This window comes from Callorhinus ursinus, unplaced genomic scaffold, assembly GCF_003265705.2.
Source record: "Callorhinus ursinus isolate GAN/ISIS: 27379988/994484 unplaced genomic scaffold, GSC_fseal_2.0 scaffold54, whole genome shotgun sequence".
Lineage (NCBI taxonomy): Eukaryota > Metazoa > Chordata > Mammalia > Carnivora > Otariidae > Callorhinus > Callorhinus ursinus.
The window spans coordinates 15,273,843-15,292,514 of NW_027397116.1; the positions used below are offsets into that span (position 1 = coordinate 15,273,843).

Below are 18,672 nucleotides of genomic sequence, written 5' to 3' on the forward strand. Positions count from 1 at the left end.
TTAGGTTGTTTCCATATCTTGGCTATTATAAATAATGCTGCAGTGAACATAGGGGTACATATGTCTTTCCAAATTAGTGTTTCATTTTCTTCAGATAAATACCCAGAAGTGGAATTGCTGGATCATATGGTAGCTCCATTTTTAACTTTTTGAGAATCCTCCATAGTTTTCCCTAGTGCCTGTACCACTTTACATTCCCACCAAGAGTAGGCCATTGTCTTCTTTTCTCCACTTCCTCACCAACACTTGTTTCTCATCTTTTTGATAATAGCCATTCTAACAGGCATGAGGTGATATCTCATTGTGATTTTGACCTGCATTTCCCTGGTGATTAGTGATGCTGAGCATCTTTCCATGTGACTATTGGCCATCTGTATTCTTCTTTGGAAAAAAATGTCTAGTCAGCTCCTCTGCCCATTCTGTCATTGAATTATTTGGCTTGTTTGTTGGTTGCTATTGAGTTGTGTGAGTTCATTATATATTTTGGATATTAACCACTGGGGTTAGCGTAACTTGGAGAGTAGTTTCCATGCAGTGATGGCAAATACCTGTTGCCGTTGTTATAAGAGAAAACGGACAGGAGAGAAATTGATGACAGGAAATAATAATGCTTTTAAGAAGGAGATTTGCTGCAAAAGGGAACAAGGAAATTGAGTGTTAGTTGTTGAGGGAAGTGGAGTCAAGATGCTTTTTTTTATAAGTTAACTAGAATGATCCAGTAAAAAATGAAAAAAATAATAATGTAGGAGAAAGAGGAGAGAATTTCTGGAATGTTTTTCTTGAGCAGACAAGAGGGGATGGCATCCAATGACAAGTAAAGAAGCCAGCTTTAGATAGGAAAATGGGTGGTTCATCTGCAGGAACAGGTAAGAATGCAGAGGAGGTGCTAATGCTTTTAAGTAAGTAGATGCAGTGGTGGAAGTCTATGCAAGTTTTCTTCTGATCGGTTCCATTTCTCAGTAAAGGAGGAAGTTACAGTCATCAGCTGAACATAGGAGAGATGTTGAGATTTAAGTAAAATGAGGAAAGTCCCCATATAATCACCTCAAAAAGAGAGATGAAAGGGCCTACGGATGTATAGAATGCCTACCTAATAGAATTAAGGGCCCACTTGAGGTTCATGATCAGAATTTCAAGGGATGGGCACCTGGGTGGCTCAGTCATTAAGTGTCCGCCTTCAGCTCAGGTCATGATCCCAGGGTCCTGGGATCGAGCCCCACATCGGGCTCCCTGCTCGGCGGGAAGCCTGCTTCTCCCTCACCCACTCCCCCTGCTTGTGTTCCCTCTCTCACTGTGTCTCTCTCTGTCAAATAAATAAAAATCTTTAAAAAAAAAAGAATTTCAAGGGAAACAAGGTAACTTGGTTTAGTGTTTTTTCCCCACCAAATCAGATGCAGGTTCAGAATAACAGCGATTTGGACTCAACCAGAATGTAGTTTTGCCAAAAGAATAGCGCAAAGAGAAGGGCAAAAGAATTAAGGGTGTATGCAAGAGAGAGCTTGTAATAACTGACCATGAAACTTAGGCTGGGAAAGGAGAAAATAAGGATATCAAAAATAAAAAAAAAGAGGAAAATTGGAAATGTTGTGGAATTGATGGAAATGAGGGCTCCAGTGGAGTCAAAAGATTGCTGGAATTAGAATTCTGGAAGGAGCCAGATGGGGGAGATAAGAGGTGGTGTTCAGAGAGTGAAGGGCATGAAATTGGGGTTAAAGAGATGCAATTATCGGTGATAATAAACGTCAAGGGTATGATCGCAGCATTGAGTGGCTTGAGGGCAAGACTAGAGAATACTGCTGAAGAGGAAGACTTCAAAGCACTGAGTGACCAGGGTGCTCTGCATTGAAATAGTCAAGAATTGAAACAAGAGTTGTGTAGGAGTAAATAACATGACTTGGGAGTTAAAATTACGAAGAAATGATGGGTGTTGACAGTAATGATGAGTCATATAATTTGATGACATGAGATCCAAAAACAGCAAGTTTTAAGGAGGAAAGAGGGAGAATGAAAGAGGCAATGGTGAACAAGGAAGACAAGACCTGCCCAATCTCAAGACGCAGTGGGAGGAAGAAAGAGCAACTGCTATAGGGCAGTGCAGAAAGTCACATTTTCGTTAGAGCAAGAAGGTAAAAGAAATGTTTAAAATCTAGATTGAGGACATAAATTACATAAATTACACTGTGGGCAATGTGGAAAGGTATCCAGAGTTGGAGAGGGTGGCAAAAGGACACAAAGAGTCTACAGGTGAGTAGACTCAGGGGGGTAGGGAAGACGTGGGAGTCTGTGGAGTTTTATGGTACGTAAATAAGTATAAAGAGCATGATGGGCATCATGCTTTATTTGTCCATTCCTTCCCACATCCACGTTTGCTCCCTCTTCATCAATTCTCTGTGTTACAGCAAGTGTGATCTTATAAAACTGCAAGTTTGACCGTATCCTTCCCCTTCTTAAACTTCTTTAATGGCTTCTATTAATTTTAGTATGAAGACTAAAATCCTTAGTGTAATTCACAAAACTATGCACAAGCACCCTTCTCAGCTCTCCAGACTCAACACACGCATTTGCTTTGTGCACCCCAGTCATACTGCCTTTTTAACATTCTGAAACACTAAATTCTTTCCTGTCTCACAGACTTTGTACTTCCTTCTGTCTGCAGTACTTCCCTCCACACACAAACCCCAGGTTTTGCCTACTTAACTCCCACTTGTCCCCCAGATTTCAGCTCAAACTGTAACTCAGATAGGTCAGGTTCTCCTGTTTGATGATCTCATAGAAATTTTTGCTTTCACAGCACTTACAATGGTTCGCAAATACACACTTGTGATTATCTGGTTCACGTCTGTCAACCTCACTAGAGTAAATCCCATGAAGACAAAGATAATATCTGTGGTTTTTACCATTACATGCCCAGAACCTCATTAACCTGGTGCTTAGTATATGTTCAATAAATATTTATTAAATGACTTCATCTAGAGGACAGTCTCCAGCACTACGATGAGGCAAATGTCATTAGCCTTAAACCATTCACGTCAATGTTCCTCCTTATTAGTAATCTGATGGTAGAGAAGCATTAGGAATAAGATTTCAGCTTTCCTTAGGAAACAAAATTTCTTAATATCTAAAAAGCTATTTCAAATGAATAACAAAAATATTAACACAGCAATAGAATAATGGGCTAAATACACAACAGGTACTTCATTAGCAAAGAAAGACAAATGGCCATCAAACACACAAAAGATTAACTCCAGGGCGCCTGGGTGGCTCAGTTGGTTGAGCGACTGCCTTCGGCTCAGGTCATGATCCTGGAGTCCCGGGATCGAGTCCCACATCGGGCTCCCTGCTCAGCGGGGAGTCTGCTTCTCCCTCTGACCCTCTCCCCCTCATGTGCTTTCTCTCTCTCTCATTCTCTCTCTCAAATAAATAAATAAAATCTTAAAAAAAAAAAAGATTAACTCCACTAATAATCAAGGAGCATGGAAACACAAAGTATGTCATTAGTGCAGGGATAAGAACTACATGTATTTTTATATTTTTATTGAAATTACTATCAATTTTTTTTAAATAATTAAGAACTACTAGTAAACCTTGACAGTTTTTACATATAGAAATGAACAGAGAAAGAACTTCACTGTCTACTGATGCTGTCCTGGGAGCGTCCTAGATCTCCTGCTTACAAGAACTTTAAAATTAATTAATTTTTTTAAATGGATGAAATGAACAAAGTACCAATAAAATAGTAAGGAATTCCCAGACCAAAAGAAAAAAAGAAAAGAACAGTTTAAGAGGGATAAGAACACATGAAGATGTTTTTGCCAAACTCTGAAAATTTTAACTTTCATTTTTATGGCCTCCCAGGTCAGCAGGAATAAAATTCAAAGCCCTGTCTCCCATAAAATAATTCAATTGGAAACCCTTCCCACAAAGATCCTTGGGACTCCAAAGGGTTATACACCATGACAAGAGAGACCATACTTAGATCAGCCTTGCGTCATTTTGTAGTCCAGGTTTGAATGACTTGGGTAGTCCAGGAAAACCTGGGTCTTCAACATAGAATAAGGGGCACCTGGGTGGCTCAGCAGTTAAGTGGCTACCTTCAGCTCAGGTCATGATCCCAGGGTCCTGAGATCGAGCCCCGCATCCCGGCATCAGGCTCGCTGCTCAGTGGGGAGCCTGCTTCTCCCTCTCCCTCTGCTTGCTGCTCCCCCTACTCTCTCTCTCTGTCAAGTAAATAAATAAAATCTTAAAAAAAAAAAAAAGAATAAGGCTCTTCCAAACTTGCTGAGCCTTTAGGTACTGCCATAAGCAATGTAAACTGGAAGAAAACTTCATCCTAGGCCTCGAAACATTCTTACAAATAACTTTTCAAGAACAATGAGGTAAGAAACACATACATGCATGCGCACACACACACACACACACAGACAGCTTGAGCAAGAACTAACAGAAACCACAGAAATTAAAAACAGACTTCAGATATTGGAATTATCAGACTCATTATGTAGTAGCATAACCTTATATCAAATAACCTTATTATCAAAATCCAAGCAATGTAGTATGAGAAACGCAAAAAGGAGACCGGTATTACTGACAGATGCTAGAGGCACAAATTCCAAATAACAATAGAGTCCAGTAATACATAAAAATACATACTATAGCAGGACTGAATTAGGTTTATCCAAGAAATGTAAGGTGGGTTTAACAATGGAAATATTTAAGTATTGAGATCAGAAATACTCAGGCATTTCATAGATAAGACTCTTCCTCTGGATATTCTTCAATAAATTCTATGACTCTATCGTATCTGCACTTCTAGAGCTGGCTGTTCCTTTTTGATTAACTCCTTCTTGCTTTACATAAGTATATTTAATGCTATAGCAGAGATTACAAAGTAGAGACTTTGGGTCAGGTTCAGCCCACAGATTGTCTTATTTGGCCTGAGATGTTTTAAAGAAGCTGAAGCCCACATTTACAAACTGAGAAACTTCAATAAATTTAGATTTTTGGCATCTCTCAAAAAAAAAACAAACAGAAATTCTGGCAATACTAGCCCATTTCTACCTGCAAGTAATCAGCTACAGCTGAGGAATAGCTGCTCCCTTTAGATAGGGTGTCCTTTCCTGTTTGCTAGCGTCTCTGCCAAGTGTCATTCGCCATTAATCTGTGTATGTTCTTTCTTCCCCCTTCTTAGAGTAAACTTGAGAGAAAAAAATAACACTTGTTGTTCTAGCTTTCAGATGAGGGAAAATAGAAAACTGGACAAAGAATGGTCTGTATGTCAAGAAAAATGGAGGAAAGCACGTATATTGGTGGAAGTGGAGACTATCACTTTGTGGTTACTACACCGATATCTGGTCACCTTCACTCCTTCACATTACTCACCTAGCTCAATACGTGTTATGTTAGTGACCTCTGAGTTAGTAACATCCAAATGGCCTGGAAGCAGTCTGTTTCATTCTAGGAACTTTCCAAATTCATACTCTGTTATGTGTTGGCCTTACAATTTAATTTTCAGAATGCAATATTACTTCTGTAATTCCCAAGTTCCTGGAAAGCACCTCACTAGCCCCCAAATGCTAATAGAACTTAAAAGTTGCAATTGCTACTTATTATCTACCTTGAACCTTAACATAAATACAGCTAACACCTCAGTTCTCTTTTCTACTCTTGTTTCCTCCTCCCAAAATAAGCTGTTACTGAATCTTAAAAAAGACAAAAGTTGACAGGAATGTTCACTCTGTGACCACAAAATATAATAGTAAGCTGGTATCTCAAGTGTAAGTCAATTCTCATAAACATTTGCCCAAACTACATAAACATTATTACTGCATATGGGGCAAAATAGACTTATTCTAAGACTGTTTTGTCTATTCACTGGTAACAGTTACTTATCATAATGTTGTCTCTGCTCTTTGAGGAAGTTATCACCAGTGAGATTTATAACCCCCCAAGGCTAACACCCAGTCCAAGCTCACAGAGCAAGACCATGTCTTTGCATTCATGTATCCCCAAAACAGAATTAAATCTCACTCTGAGTCGATGCTTAATAATACCTTTTGGTTGAATGAATTAATGAATGAACAAGAAGGCATTCAAGCCTATCTTCAATCTTACTTCTTCTACTATAATACTATCATGTGGTGTTTATAGTAGGGCTTCTTTCCTTACATATACTGATGCTAAAATATATCATTCAAAATTCTTTAAATGGTAATTCTATCACAAGGCTCCAGAATTGTCTACATTTCTTTAAATATGTATCCAGAAAGGAGTTGATTTTCCTTTTTGTGAATAAAGATTGTGTATAAAAATGACTAGATTTCAAATTGGAGATGCTGTGTCAGAATAGTTTATACAGATGGTTCCCAACTTAATAATGCTTCAACTTACAATTTTTCAACTCTTCAATGGTGCAAAAGCGATATGCATTCAGTAGAAACTATACTTCAAATTTAGAATGTTGATCTTTTCCTGGGCTGGTAATATGCATTATGATGCTCTCTTGTGATGCTGGGCAGCTCCCAGTCAGCCATGCAATTATGAGTGTTAGGCCAACTGTAGGCTAATGTAAGTGTTCTGAGCACATTCAAGGTAGGCTAAGCCATGATGTTCAGTAGTTTAGGTGTATTAAATGCATTTTAGACTTAGAATATTTTCAACTTACAATAGATTTATCATCGTAAGCTGAGGAAGATCTGCATTAGCTTACACTCTTAATACCATCTTAGAGGTTAAAATTAGCAAAAGGACTGCCTCAAGATAATAATACAAATTAGATGTATAAGTTTATAAGGTTGTCAGTGCAGGAGGCTGAGAGATCCCCAAAGCATAGGGATAAAAGCTTAGGAAATGTAACCAAACTTCTTCTAAATATCATCTGTGTTTTTTAAAAGAAAAGAAAGTCATATACGCGTGATTTCTTATGTTTAGACTCAACCACGAGAGACAGCAAGAGAGGGTCAGAAGTGTTTGTGCCTAATACCACAAAGCTTCCATTTTAATTTGTTTTAGGGGTTAGAACATACGTGAAATATGTTTGCTAAGTGCTATTTGAAATTTATAAGAAAGGACAAAGTACATTCCAGCAGGTAACACAACATGGGCCAAGATCATACAATAGTTAATAGCAGAGCAGGACCAGAATCCCAGGTCTCCAAAGTCCAAGTCTGGTAGTCTGCTCTCCCACACACTGCACCATGAGGTTACAATTTGAGAATAAATTGGTATGCAGAAAGTTCAGTGTCTTACCTGTGACATTGTGTTTGCCAACTTCAGGAAAGTTGGCAAGAATGTATAGTTCGTAGAATGATAGCAGAGGCTAGAGTGGCCAAGTTACTCATGGAAGATATAATGAGGCTACTTAGGTTGACACTATTGTTTCTTATTGCAAATGTTAATTCAAGTAAATTTTGGCCTACAATCTGAAAGAGTAACTGCATCACCCAAGGCGGTCACTGTATTAGCAACACAACTACCCCAATAACAATCCTGTGTGCTCTAAGAGAAACACTTCCCACATCACCTTAGGTGTGCAGGGCATCCCAAATATGTAAGTTAGATATAAACCATTTCAGGCATGCGATATTAAGGAAGGCCATAGTGGCCATATTAGAACAGAAACACTGATTCCTCACACATAGGCGTTACATAGGTTATAGAAAATATATAGAGAAAATTCATGAGGAAGCCAGATAAAAATAAAATTGAAATAAAATGAATATAAACTTAAATTACAACATATTTGAGAACATTTTTTGGTATGAGAAGGGGAGTAGGAAAATATCAACCAGAAAAGTGATCATTATGGAGTTTAAAATTTTGTCATTGTGTCTCTAGTAATGTGTAGAAGGATGCAGTAACATTTTGGCCAAGAGGTGTGAGTGTACCAGGCAGATTTGGTTAGTGTCTAGTATGGCAAAACATCTAATAGGTTGTCACATCCAGTATGTCTCAAAAACAAATACTTTCCTCTGGACCAGTTCTATAGTCATCCTACCTTCTGGTCTTAATTTGGTTTCCTTGGTAAGTTTATCTGCCGGGGAGACAAGGTACTGATAGGTTGATAGGAATGTCTGGTCTCCTTGGCAGTTATAACAGTAAAGTAAATTAGTAAATTGTCTTTCAGGTGTACATTATTCTCTAAGTTTTATTAAGTTGTTTCAACTACCCAATGTCTTTATCACCTTCAGTGAGTGTACACTCAACGCCTCAAATCATAAGCTGAAAGGGCAGAACTTGGACTTTGGTAACTTCACTAGGAGACACAGCCTGGGAGGCCCAACCTGGATAGCTTGTTAGTCTCTTATCAAAATCATTATAATTACCAGCCCACAGAGAGCCACCGGATCCCAGAGCTCATGATTACCACTTACTCTATGCATTCCTTAATAATTCAGTGAAGGTAATTAATGTCTCCTACAGAGCTTCTAATAAATCCAGAGATAGGGTAGTTTTTTTTACCAAGAACCTCCACTTTTCGTTTCTGTCCGTAATGAAACTTTCACCCCTAAGAATGAGGGAAGGGGGAGGTGGAGGAAGGAAGAGAGGGAGGGAAGAAGGGAGAAAGATAAGAAGGGAGGGAGGGAAGCAAGGTAGGAGAGAGGGGGTTGATTGTGAGGACGGGAGGGAGGGAGGAAATGAGGGAGGGAGGGACAGAGGGAGGGAGAGAAGAATTCAGGACCCAGTTAGTTGGGTTTGAACCCTAGGTCTACTGCTTACAGAGCTGTGTGAACTTGAGTAAATTACTTACTGTTTTAGTGCTTTAGTATCCTCATATGAAAATGGGACTAACAGGATGTATTTCATATCTTGTGAAGATTAGAGTTAATATGCAAAAATACTTAGAACAGTGCCTGGCACATTGTGAATGGTTTTGTATTTTCTTCCTCTCTCCCTCCCTCCATCTCTTTAAAATTTTATTTTTAACTCTTTAATTTTTTTTTTATATTTTAGGTAGGCTCCATGCCCAACATGGGGCTTGAACTCATGATCCTGAGATTGAGTCACATGCTCCACCGACTGAGCCAGCCAGGCACCTGCTGCATTTTTTTTTTAATATACTTAAATTCAATTAGCCAACATATAGTACATCATTAGTTTTTGATGTAGTGTTCAATGATTCATTAGTTGCATACAACACCCAGTGCTCACCATATCACATGCCCTCCTTAATGCCCATCACCCAGTTACCCCATCCCCCGACCTACCTTCCTTTCCACAACCCTCAGTTTGTTTCCTGGAGTCGAGTTTCTCATGGTTTGTCTTCCTCTAGGATTTCTTCCCATTCAGTTTTCCTTACCTTCCCCTATTTCTTATATTCCACATATGAGTGAAACCATATGATAATTGTATTTCTCTGATTGACTTATTTCACTTAGCATAATACCCTCCAATTCCATCCATGTCGATGCAAATGGCATGTATTCATCCTTTTTAATGGCTGAGTAATATTGCATTGTATATATGGGCCACATCTTTATCCATTCATCTGTTGAAGGGCATCTCAGTCCTCCCAAAGTTCAGCTATTGTGGACATTACTGCTATGAACATTGGGGTGCAGGTGCCCCTTCTTTTCACTACATCTGTATGTTTGGGGTAAATACCCAGTAGTGCAATTGCTGGGTCATAGGGTAGCTCTATTTTTAACTTCTTGAGGAACTGCCATACTGTTTTCCAGAGTGGCTGCACCAGCTTGCATTCCCACCAACAGTGTAAGAGGGTTCCTCTTTCTCCACATCCTCATCAACATTTGTTGTTCCATTTCCTGTTAACTTTAGCTACTCTAACTGGTGTAAAGTGGTATCTCATTGTGGTTTTGATTTGTATTTCCCTGATGACAAGTGATGTGGAGCATTATTTCATGTGTCTATTGGCCATTTGTATGTCTTCCTTGGAGAAGTGTCTGTTCATGTCTTCTGCCCATTTCTTGACTGGATTATTTGTTTTTTGGGTGTTGAGTTTGATAAATTCTTTATACATCTTGGATACCAGTCCTTTATCTGATATGTCATTTGCAAATATCTTCTCCCATTCCATAGGTTGCCTTTTAGTTTTGTTGACTGTTTCCTTTGTCGTGCAGAAATTTTTTATCTTGATGAAGTCCCAATAGTTCATTTTCGTTTTTGTTTCCTTTGCCTCTAGAGATGTGTCTTGCAAGAAGTTGCTGTGGCAAAGGTTGAAGAGGTTACTGTCTGTGTTCTCCTCTAGGATTTTGATGGATTCCTGTCTCACATTTAGGTCTTTCATCCATTTTGAGTTTATCTTTGTGTGTGGTGTAAGAGAATGGTCCAGTTTCATTCTTCTGCATGTGGCTGTCCAATTTTCCCAGCACCATTTAGTCTAATCAATTTTCTAAACCTACTAATTCTAATGCTACTGAAACTGCAAAAATCCTATTATCAATTTCTTAAGTGCAGAAAATATAGCACAATATCCACTGATGATGAAAACAGTATTTCCATAAATATAACAAATGAGCCTCTGCTTGTTAAATTTGAATGTGCACAGGAATTAACTAGGCATCTTGTTAAAATGCAGATTCTGATTTCATTGGCCTGGGATTCTGCATTTCTAACAAGTTCTGAGGTGATGCTGACACTGCTGGTCTGAAGACCATGATTTTGAGTAACCTTGTTATAGATGACTTGATTTAAATACATACATACATATATACATACATAAGATGAACAAAGTGAAATAAAGTATCTTTAATGCGAGGGATGGAGCTAGAGACTATTATGCTAAGTGATATAAGTCAGAGAAAGATAAATACCATAGGATTCCATTCATATGTGGAATTTAAGAAACAAATGAACATGGGGATAAAAGAGAGAGAGACAAACCATAAAACAGATTCTTAACTATAGAGAACAAACGGAGGGTTGCTAGAGGGAAGTGGGTGAGCAATTGGTTAAATAGGTGATGGGTATTAAGGAGGGCACTTGTGATGGGCACTGGGTGTTATATGTGATGGACGAATCACTAAATTCTACTCCTGAAACTAATATTACACCATATGTTAACTAACTGGAATTTAAATAAAAACTTGAAAGTACAAAAAATTAATTAAAAAATAAACTGCTATGAGAATAGCCACCAGGGGGAAGTACCCCATAAACACCAGTATTATTGCTAGGAAGACATAGGTATGCCTTAGATTACACAATAAATATATTACTCAAATGTATGTGTTATATATATATATGTGTGTGTATATATATATATGTATATATATATATATATATATGCCGCATTTATGTTTTGTTCATTTTTATTTTTTTTTTTTTTTTTTTTTTTTTTTTTTTGTTTTGTTTTGTTCATTTTTAAATGCATTTAGGGAGCATCTTATTGAAAGAAATCCTGACAATACTTTTGTCACAAGAATAATTGGCTAACTTATTGATATGGTTTAGAACACAAAAGTAATATATTCTGGTAGGAAAAAATTCAATCATGTCAGAAACCTGTAACTTTAAAATGGAAAATTCCCCACTTCACCCTTCCACTTCTAAGCCCCTGGGCTACTAACTGTTAAGAATCTCATGTGATACTTCCAAATATTTTTGTTTTCATGTATACACATGTAAGATTTTTCTTCAGAAAATGTATTTATACTATACCACTATAGTGCAGCTTTCATTTTCCTTAAAAAAGGATCACAGACGTCCTTCCACTTAATACATGAAATTTATCTCATTATCTTCAGTGATTTGCATAGTATTCCAACATACTATAACTTATTTTCCCATTCCCTCTTGCTATGCTTTTAGGTTGTCTCCAATTATTTGCTATTACAAATAACCCTATGATGAATCTTCTTATACGTCTTTATATAGTTGTGTGAATACATATGTAATATGGTTCTTGGAAGTGAAATTATTGTAAGGATATGTACCATCTAGATTTTGAGAATTGCTAAACTGCTTTTCAAAAAGACTTCTGCCACTGGTCCATCAGCCTGCCTGCCCATTTATGCCCACACTGTAAAGTGGATGTTTACAAGCGTTTTAATTTCCTGATAATCTGACAGGAAAAAGGCATCTCTTTAAATTTTGATTTGTATTTTCTTGATCACTAGTAGATTTACCATCTTTTACAATGTCACTAGCCATTGTTTAACACCTTCTGTGAACTGCCTGTTCATATCACCTGCCAATTTTTCTCCTGGGGGAGAACTCTCTGTATATTAGATATTAATTATATTTCTAATATACATATTACATTGTTATGTATGATGAAATTTTGTTCTCACTTTTAAGTTTTTGTGGTGTTTGTTGTACAGAAATTTCTATACAGTCAAGTGTTTCTCTTCTAGATTTTTTTTTCTATGTTTTATTGCTTGCTTAGGAAGCTTTTCTCAATCCCAAAATAATAAAATATCCTCCCATATTTTTCTAATTAACTTCATTGTTTTAGTTTTCATGTTTATTTCTTAATCATGGTATATGTCAAATTGTTTTTAAAATATACTTGCATGAGACTTTTCCCACTAATTTTATGGTTTAGTCAATACTATACTACATTGCTACAAGAAAGTGTTATATAAGTTTATGTAGACTATCTGGATAGCCTAAAAAAGCACATAGGCCAGTGGTCCTAGAGTTTCCTACATGTAATTTTTATTCAACCTATTTTCATATTAAAAATCAAATCAAGGGTGCCTGGGTGGCTCAGTTGGTTAAGCAACTGCCTTCGGCTCAGGTCATGATCCTGGAGTCCCAGGATCGAGTCCCGCATCGGGCTCCCTGCTCAGCGGGGAGTCTGCCTCTCCCTCTGACCTTCTTCCCTCTCATGCTCTCTCTCTACCATTCTCTCTCTCTCTCAATAAATAAATAAATAAATATTTTTAAAAAAAATCAAATCAAAATCACCCCAAATCAACTTTCATAAACCATTTAACTATCACACATTATTAAAAATTTTCAGAATTACTGCATGTTGATTCTGCCTGTATGCAATCCTCTTTCGTAGTGCTGAGTCAGTACTACAGAGAAAACTCTCTTCATTTAGATCTCTGCTTCAATATCATCTCTTTAAAGGTATTTTCCATGGCCATCCCATCAAACCTCACCTCCCTCCATTCTTTTGGCCTGCTGTTTTTTTTATAGTTCTTTCCAGTACTTGAAAAATTATATTATACAGGCTTGCCTATTGCCTCTCACCTTGAGGGCAGAGGCTTGATCTCCAGCATCTAGAACAACTCAGATATATGTTGGATAAATTATCAAGTTCTCAAGACATTAATATAAAGTCAAAAATAAAAAGTACTAGGGGGCGCCTGGGTGGCTTAGTTGTTGGGCGTCTGCCTTCGGCTCAGGTCATGGTCCCAGGGTCCTGGGATCGAGCCCCGCATTGGGCTCCCTGCTCAGCGGGAAGCCTGCTTCTCCCTCTTCCACTCCCCCTGCTTGTGTTCTCGCTCTCGCTATCTCTCTCTGTCAAATAAAATCTTTAAAAAATAAATAAATAATAAAAAATAAAATAAAATAAAAAGTACTAGGTATGCTAGAAGTGGTGACTCTTTGACCTCTCAGTCATTGGATTTAAGCCAATTAACCACATGTTAAGGAAAAGAACAAATTGAAGAACATTCATATTTGACAGATCTAAGAAATCATGTCAGTTTAAAAAATAAATTCCTCCCCCCAAAATCAAACTATCCAGTTTGCCCATTTTATTTCTATGCTTTATTCCACACTACTAGGGGCTTGTTAAATACAATAGAGCATACTTATATAATGGAATACTAAGCAACCATTAAAAAAAAGATGTGATACAAGCATATTTATTAATATGAGACGTTTGTGGGGGGAAGCATGGAACAAAATATTTAATTGTAATCCCTTTCATAAAAACAAAAATATTTATTACATGTGTGAGTGTAAACACATTCTCTGGTGAGATATACATCAGAACACTAACAGTGATTATCTCTGGGTAATAGGATTAGATTTTATTTTCATATTTTTTCTCTGTATTTTCTCATTTCTCTAAAATAAACATGTATTACTTCTGTAAAAAGAAAAAATTGTTACTGTAGAAGAATGTAGTAATGTGTGATTGAGTGGACTTGCCAGCTCCCTCCTAGAATGCCTTCCTAATCTGCAGAGACTGCAAAGCTAAAAAACTCACTTCCTAGATTCCCTTGCAGAAAACCTAAGTTTTGAAAGTCAAAAGGCAGAGGCCATCTGCCTGTTGCTTTAGCTAATCTGAGTGGCAGAATTTATTCTGAGTGGCTTTCACTATTCTGAGTGCTTAGCCGTGGAGCGGTTGAATTTTTCCACAGTTCTAGTATATAGTCACTGGGTGACAACACATAATTGCAGCACATTCCTCATTCCTAGACCACAGCTGCTGCAGCAGGTCCTAACACCAGGGACTCCAGTGGTGAACCCTTGACTGCTGCAGATGTAGCAGTTCTGCTGGTGGGCCAGTAACACAGGTTTTGCTGGGAGTCATTCCTGGAAACCCAAACTAAAGCCTACTCCTCCATAACTTCCAATGACCTTGTAAGAAACTAGCTTTCAAAATGTTCAATATTAATCCCTATTCCTCTTCAAATAGCTGGAGTGGTTTGTTTCCTGAGAATAAGTTGTCAATGATACAAAGATGATAAATTGCATATCATCTGCTTTAAAAATAACTTATAGTACATAAATCTATTTTGGCATATGGGGAGGGCATGCAAGACTAACACACAGAAACGCACACATATGGGGTAAAAGAATCACTAAACACACTAAAATGTTAATGTAGTCATCCCTGATGGTAGAACGATGGGTAATTTAAATTTTATTTTTGCTTATCTTTCTTCAAATTTTTTAAAGGAAAAACCTTAAAAGTTTTCCCCCCCAAGACACAAAATACTCCTACAGGGGGTAAAAAAAGTGATTTCTAAATGTATCTTGAAATGTTTTAGGCAACTAGATTAACTGAAGTTATTAATCTGCATGTAACACCATAATACACACAGAAGTATGTATCATGGTCTAAATAGGGGAGCAAGTCCCCATCGTTCACGATCTCAGAACAAATATTTGTCTATTCCAGTGGCACAGTCAAGCAGACTGCTCTCTGCTAGAAAAAGGGCAGCTATCTTGGGAACTAAACATATGAGGTGAGACTAGCCAGTGCAGCAGCTGTTGGCAAGCTTTCTTTGTTTATGATAGCAAAAGTATATTGCTTAGAATTGGCTAGTTATTTTAAAAGGCACAAAACAGAATGGAAGTGCCTTCATCTATCCAAGCATTAAATGAGATATTAGAAAAGGGCAAAAGTGAAATGAACAAAGGAGACTTTCTTTTAAACACTCCTTTCAATACACCTTTTTAAAAAAGAAAAAACTTCCCACATAACTAACATATATTTCTGGATTGTTCTTTATTCATCCATTTTCTCTACCCATCAGCTTCATGACTTAAGACCCAGACAAAGACAAGTCATATTTCTTTATTCACTGGCAAACATTATCATGAAGGATTACAATGCATTTACAATTATCAAAGAAGAAGCAGATAAAATAAGCCATTCTTAAGCTATGGAAATTCCTATCAAAGAATTTTATTAGAATTAGATTATAAGAAAATATCCTTATACCTATTAACACAGTTTTATAAAGCTATTTTAATGTCATTTGATACTGGTTACTCTTATTAAAAGCATCTTTCAATGACAAGTTTTTAATTTTTATAAACAGATTTTGGATCTTTATGGTTATTGCTTTCTGTGACCTAAGAAACCTTTGGCTACACTCAAGTCACAAAGATATTCACCTATGTTTTCCTCTAAAAACCTTTGTACTTTAGTTATTAATTGAAGGTCAATGATCCATCTCAAATTCATTTTTGTGAGGAAGGAGGTCTTGGTTCCTTTTTTTTTCCACATGAAGGTTTAGCTGTTCTGGCCTCATTCATTGAAAAGACTTTCCTTTTCTGTTGGATTGCTTCGCGACCTTTGTCAAAAATCAAGTAACCACATAAATGTGGATTTATTTATAGGATTTCTCTTCTATTCCACTGATCAATTTGTTGTTGATCCTTATGCTAGTGTCACACTGTGTTGATGACTGTATACTACTGACTATAATATTCCTTGTATTGCTTTACAAAATTTAAGCCTCTATAAAACGGGTATATAAGGGCACCTGGCTGGCTCACTCAGTAGAGTGTGCAACTTTTGATCTCGGCATTGTGAGTTCAAGCCCCACACTGGGCGTAGAGATTACACCAAACTAAAAATATCTTAAAAAAAAAAAAAAAAAAACAAGGTATATAAATTAAGTTGAAATAATTGCATGGGATCAAGATGAGCCTAAAATAATCCTTAAGAAATCACTTTTTAAAATTGTATCATGGCTTTAAAAGCACTCCATAATTACTATTGTATCCAGAGCAAAATACATTTACCCACAGATGAAAAACTACAAATTCTTCTTTATTACCTTCAACTAAAATTATGTATGAAAAATATTTCATTAATTTTTCTACTCAATTTCCCACCAGATTTTTTCACGAGTTATTTAATAATACCACAATGTAGTAAGTTTTAAAATAATCCTTAAAAAATTCATGTGTTTGAAGCTAGAAGATGAATAAGCAGTTGCTCTATGTCTGCTTAAACTTTACCATAATAAACTGTTAAAAAAAAAGTCATGTATCAATTTCAGAAATGTATCTAGTAAGAAAAAAAAGTAGATAATTTCCTTTATAAAAAGAAGTTCCATAAAATCTCCTTTAAAGTTTAACTTGGAAAAGATTAGGAGCAAGAATACAATTATTGCATAAAACAAAAAAAAACAAAGTAACTCCCAAAAGTAATTTCAAAAATTCCATTGTGAACGAACTGTACATGGTTCTTGAAACTATTGGGCTGTACCAATTTCATTCAAATTGGCATAGAAGAATCCTCCACCACCACATCCTATTTTTTTAAAAAAGCAGATAGCCTAAATTGTCAAACCTCTGATTTTTTACAAAGATACAGCTTAGCAGCCTGAAAAATGTTGCCAGACTGAGAGTAACACCAAAAATCTTTTAAGATTTATCATTTGTTCTTAACCTGAAATTCTGCTTTGAAGCATAATAATCACACCTTCCTGAAATAATTCTAATAATAAATAATCCCAAACACTTAAAGAAAGTCTGCTAAAATAAACTGAATGTTTATTACTTTTTCTACCAGCAGCAGTAAAAATCACTAGAAACTATACTTTTGTCTTTTTCAAATGATCTGCATTAAAACCATACTTTCTCAAGATAAAATTCAGTTTTAAAATCCTCAAAATGTTTAGATATCATAGACAAATACTGATCTTTTTCATTAATGATGAGGAGAAACAAGAGATCTAATTTAATCAAGATTTGACATTCATAAATTTTAAGCATGTAACTGAGCTAAAAGATTGAGAGATTAATTATAACAATTACAGGTTGAGAATAACATTTTGTAATTCCTAGGTTCATTATGATAGTGTATATCCACAGAACCAATAGCAGAAGCTCTCAGATCCAATGTCAATAACGGAATTTGGGCAAGCACTCTGAATATCACTTTTATTTAATAGGCACTACATGCACATGATGCAGGTAGGGAAAGAATCCATGCATTAAAGACAAGACAGACTGGTACTATTGCCAAACGTGCACTGAGTCAATTAGGATGATGCTCAAAGTTCCTTATACTTAATGGTTTCCATGAAAATAAGTGCAGAAGCAGAAATGTGTATACATCCCAAAGCATCTTCTTCATTTGGTTTCCTGTGCTTTCTTTGCATTCTGTTTTTCTTTTGCCTAGAAGTTAAAGATAGTATTCTATAAATCTTAAAAGTCCATTTTAGATCATGTTAAAATGTGTGTAAGTGGGCATTCTTAAGCTAAAAGGCTTGAAATGCATTGTTTTTAAGATTTCTAGAGCATTATCTTTCAGAACTCAAGACTTGCAACAAACTACTGCTGGACCAATTATAGTTATGTTTTGCCCTCAGTAAAAAAGGATCATGTTTGGTTTATAGTTCTTTCTTATCTGCAGTTGAAATATATTATAATTGTAATAATTTAAATATACATAATTACTCATGCCACAAAAGTCATACTCATTCATAAATACTTCAAAACGATATATTTACATATGCGCCCATTTCTCATTCAAACTGAGTATAAGAAAAACCTCATATTAGTTTCTGCATGTTTGAATGAGTTTAACAGAATATCACTAAAGGATCACATATCTGTAGTATTAATAAACATTACTTATAGAACCTTTTTAAAAAATGCTCTCTTACCTTATTTCATTCGATCCTCATAACAATTATATAGCTTGAACCCAGTAATTCTATTTTGTTTTTCAGCAGATGAGAAAGACAGCTTATAGATCTCAAACTTGACAAAAGTCACACAGCTAGTATAAAACAGAACCTCAAGAGGTCAAAAGACACCTGTTCTATAGTGGTGCTTTTCAACGTACAGACCAATGATCTGGGGACCCTGTTATAATGCTGATTCAATAAAATGCCTGAGATTCTAAATTTCTAACAAATTTTTAGAGGATACCAATTCCGCTGGTCCTCAGATGACACTTTGAGAAATACGATTTTAGAGTACTAGAATATAATGTTCTTTCCACTATGCCAAATGAATCAGAAAGGAACAAATAGAGTTTTGTTATTATACAACTAAGAAAAA

At 36.3% G+C, this 18,672-nt stretch overlaps 1 protein-coding gene and 1 long non-coding RNA gene across 5 annotated transcripts in view; both read right to left on the reverse strand.

Annotated features, from left to right (window-relative positions):
- Nucleotides 1-9,549, reverse strand: part of LOC112839327 (uncharacterized) — a 147,205-nt gene extending 137,656 nt beyond the window's left edge. Inside the window, exon 1 of the long non-coding RNA XR_012375658.1 lies at nucleotides 9,204-9,549. This is a non-coding gene — a long non-coding RNA (uncharacterized lncRNA). The remainder of the gene's footprint in view (nucleotides 1-9,203) is intronic.
- A 5,805-nt stretch (nucleotides 9,550-15,354) lies between these two features.
- UCHL5 (ubiquitin C-terminal hydrolase L5) overlaps nucleotides 15,355-18,672 on the reverse strand; it is a 43,476-nt gene continuing 40,158 nt past the window's right edge. For all 4 annotated transcript variants that reach the window (XM_025892295.2, XM_025892294.2, XM_025892296.2 and 1 more), the window contains one exon: nucleotides 15,355-17,781. In XM_025892295.2, coding sequence (XP_025748080.1) covers nucleotides 17,737-17,781 — 45 coding nt within the window. In that variant the 3' untranslated portion in view covers nucleotides 15,355-17,736. The remainder of the gene's footprint in view (nucleotides 17,782-18,672) is intronic.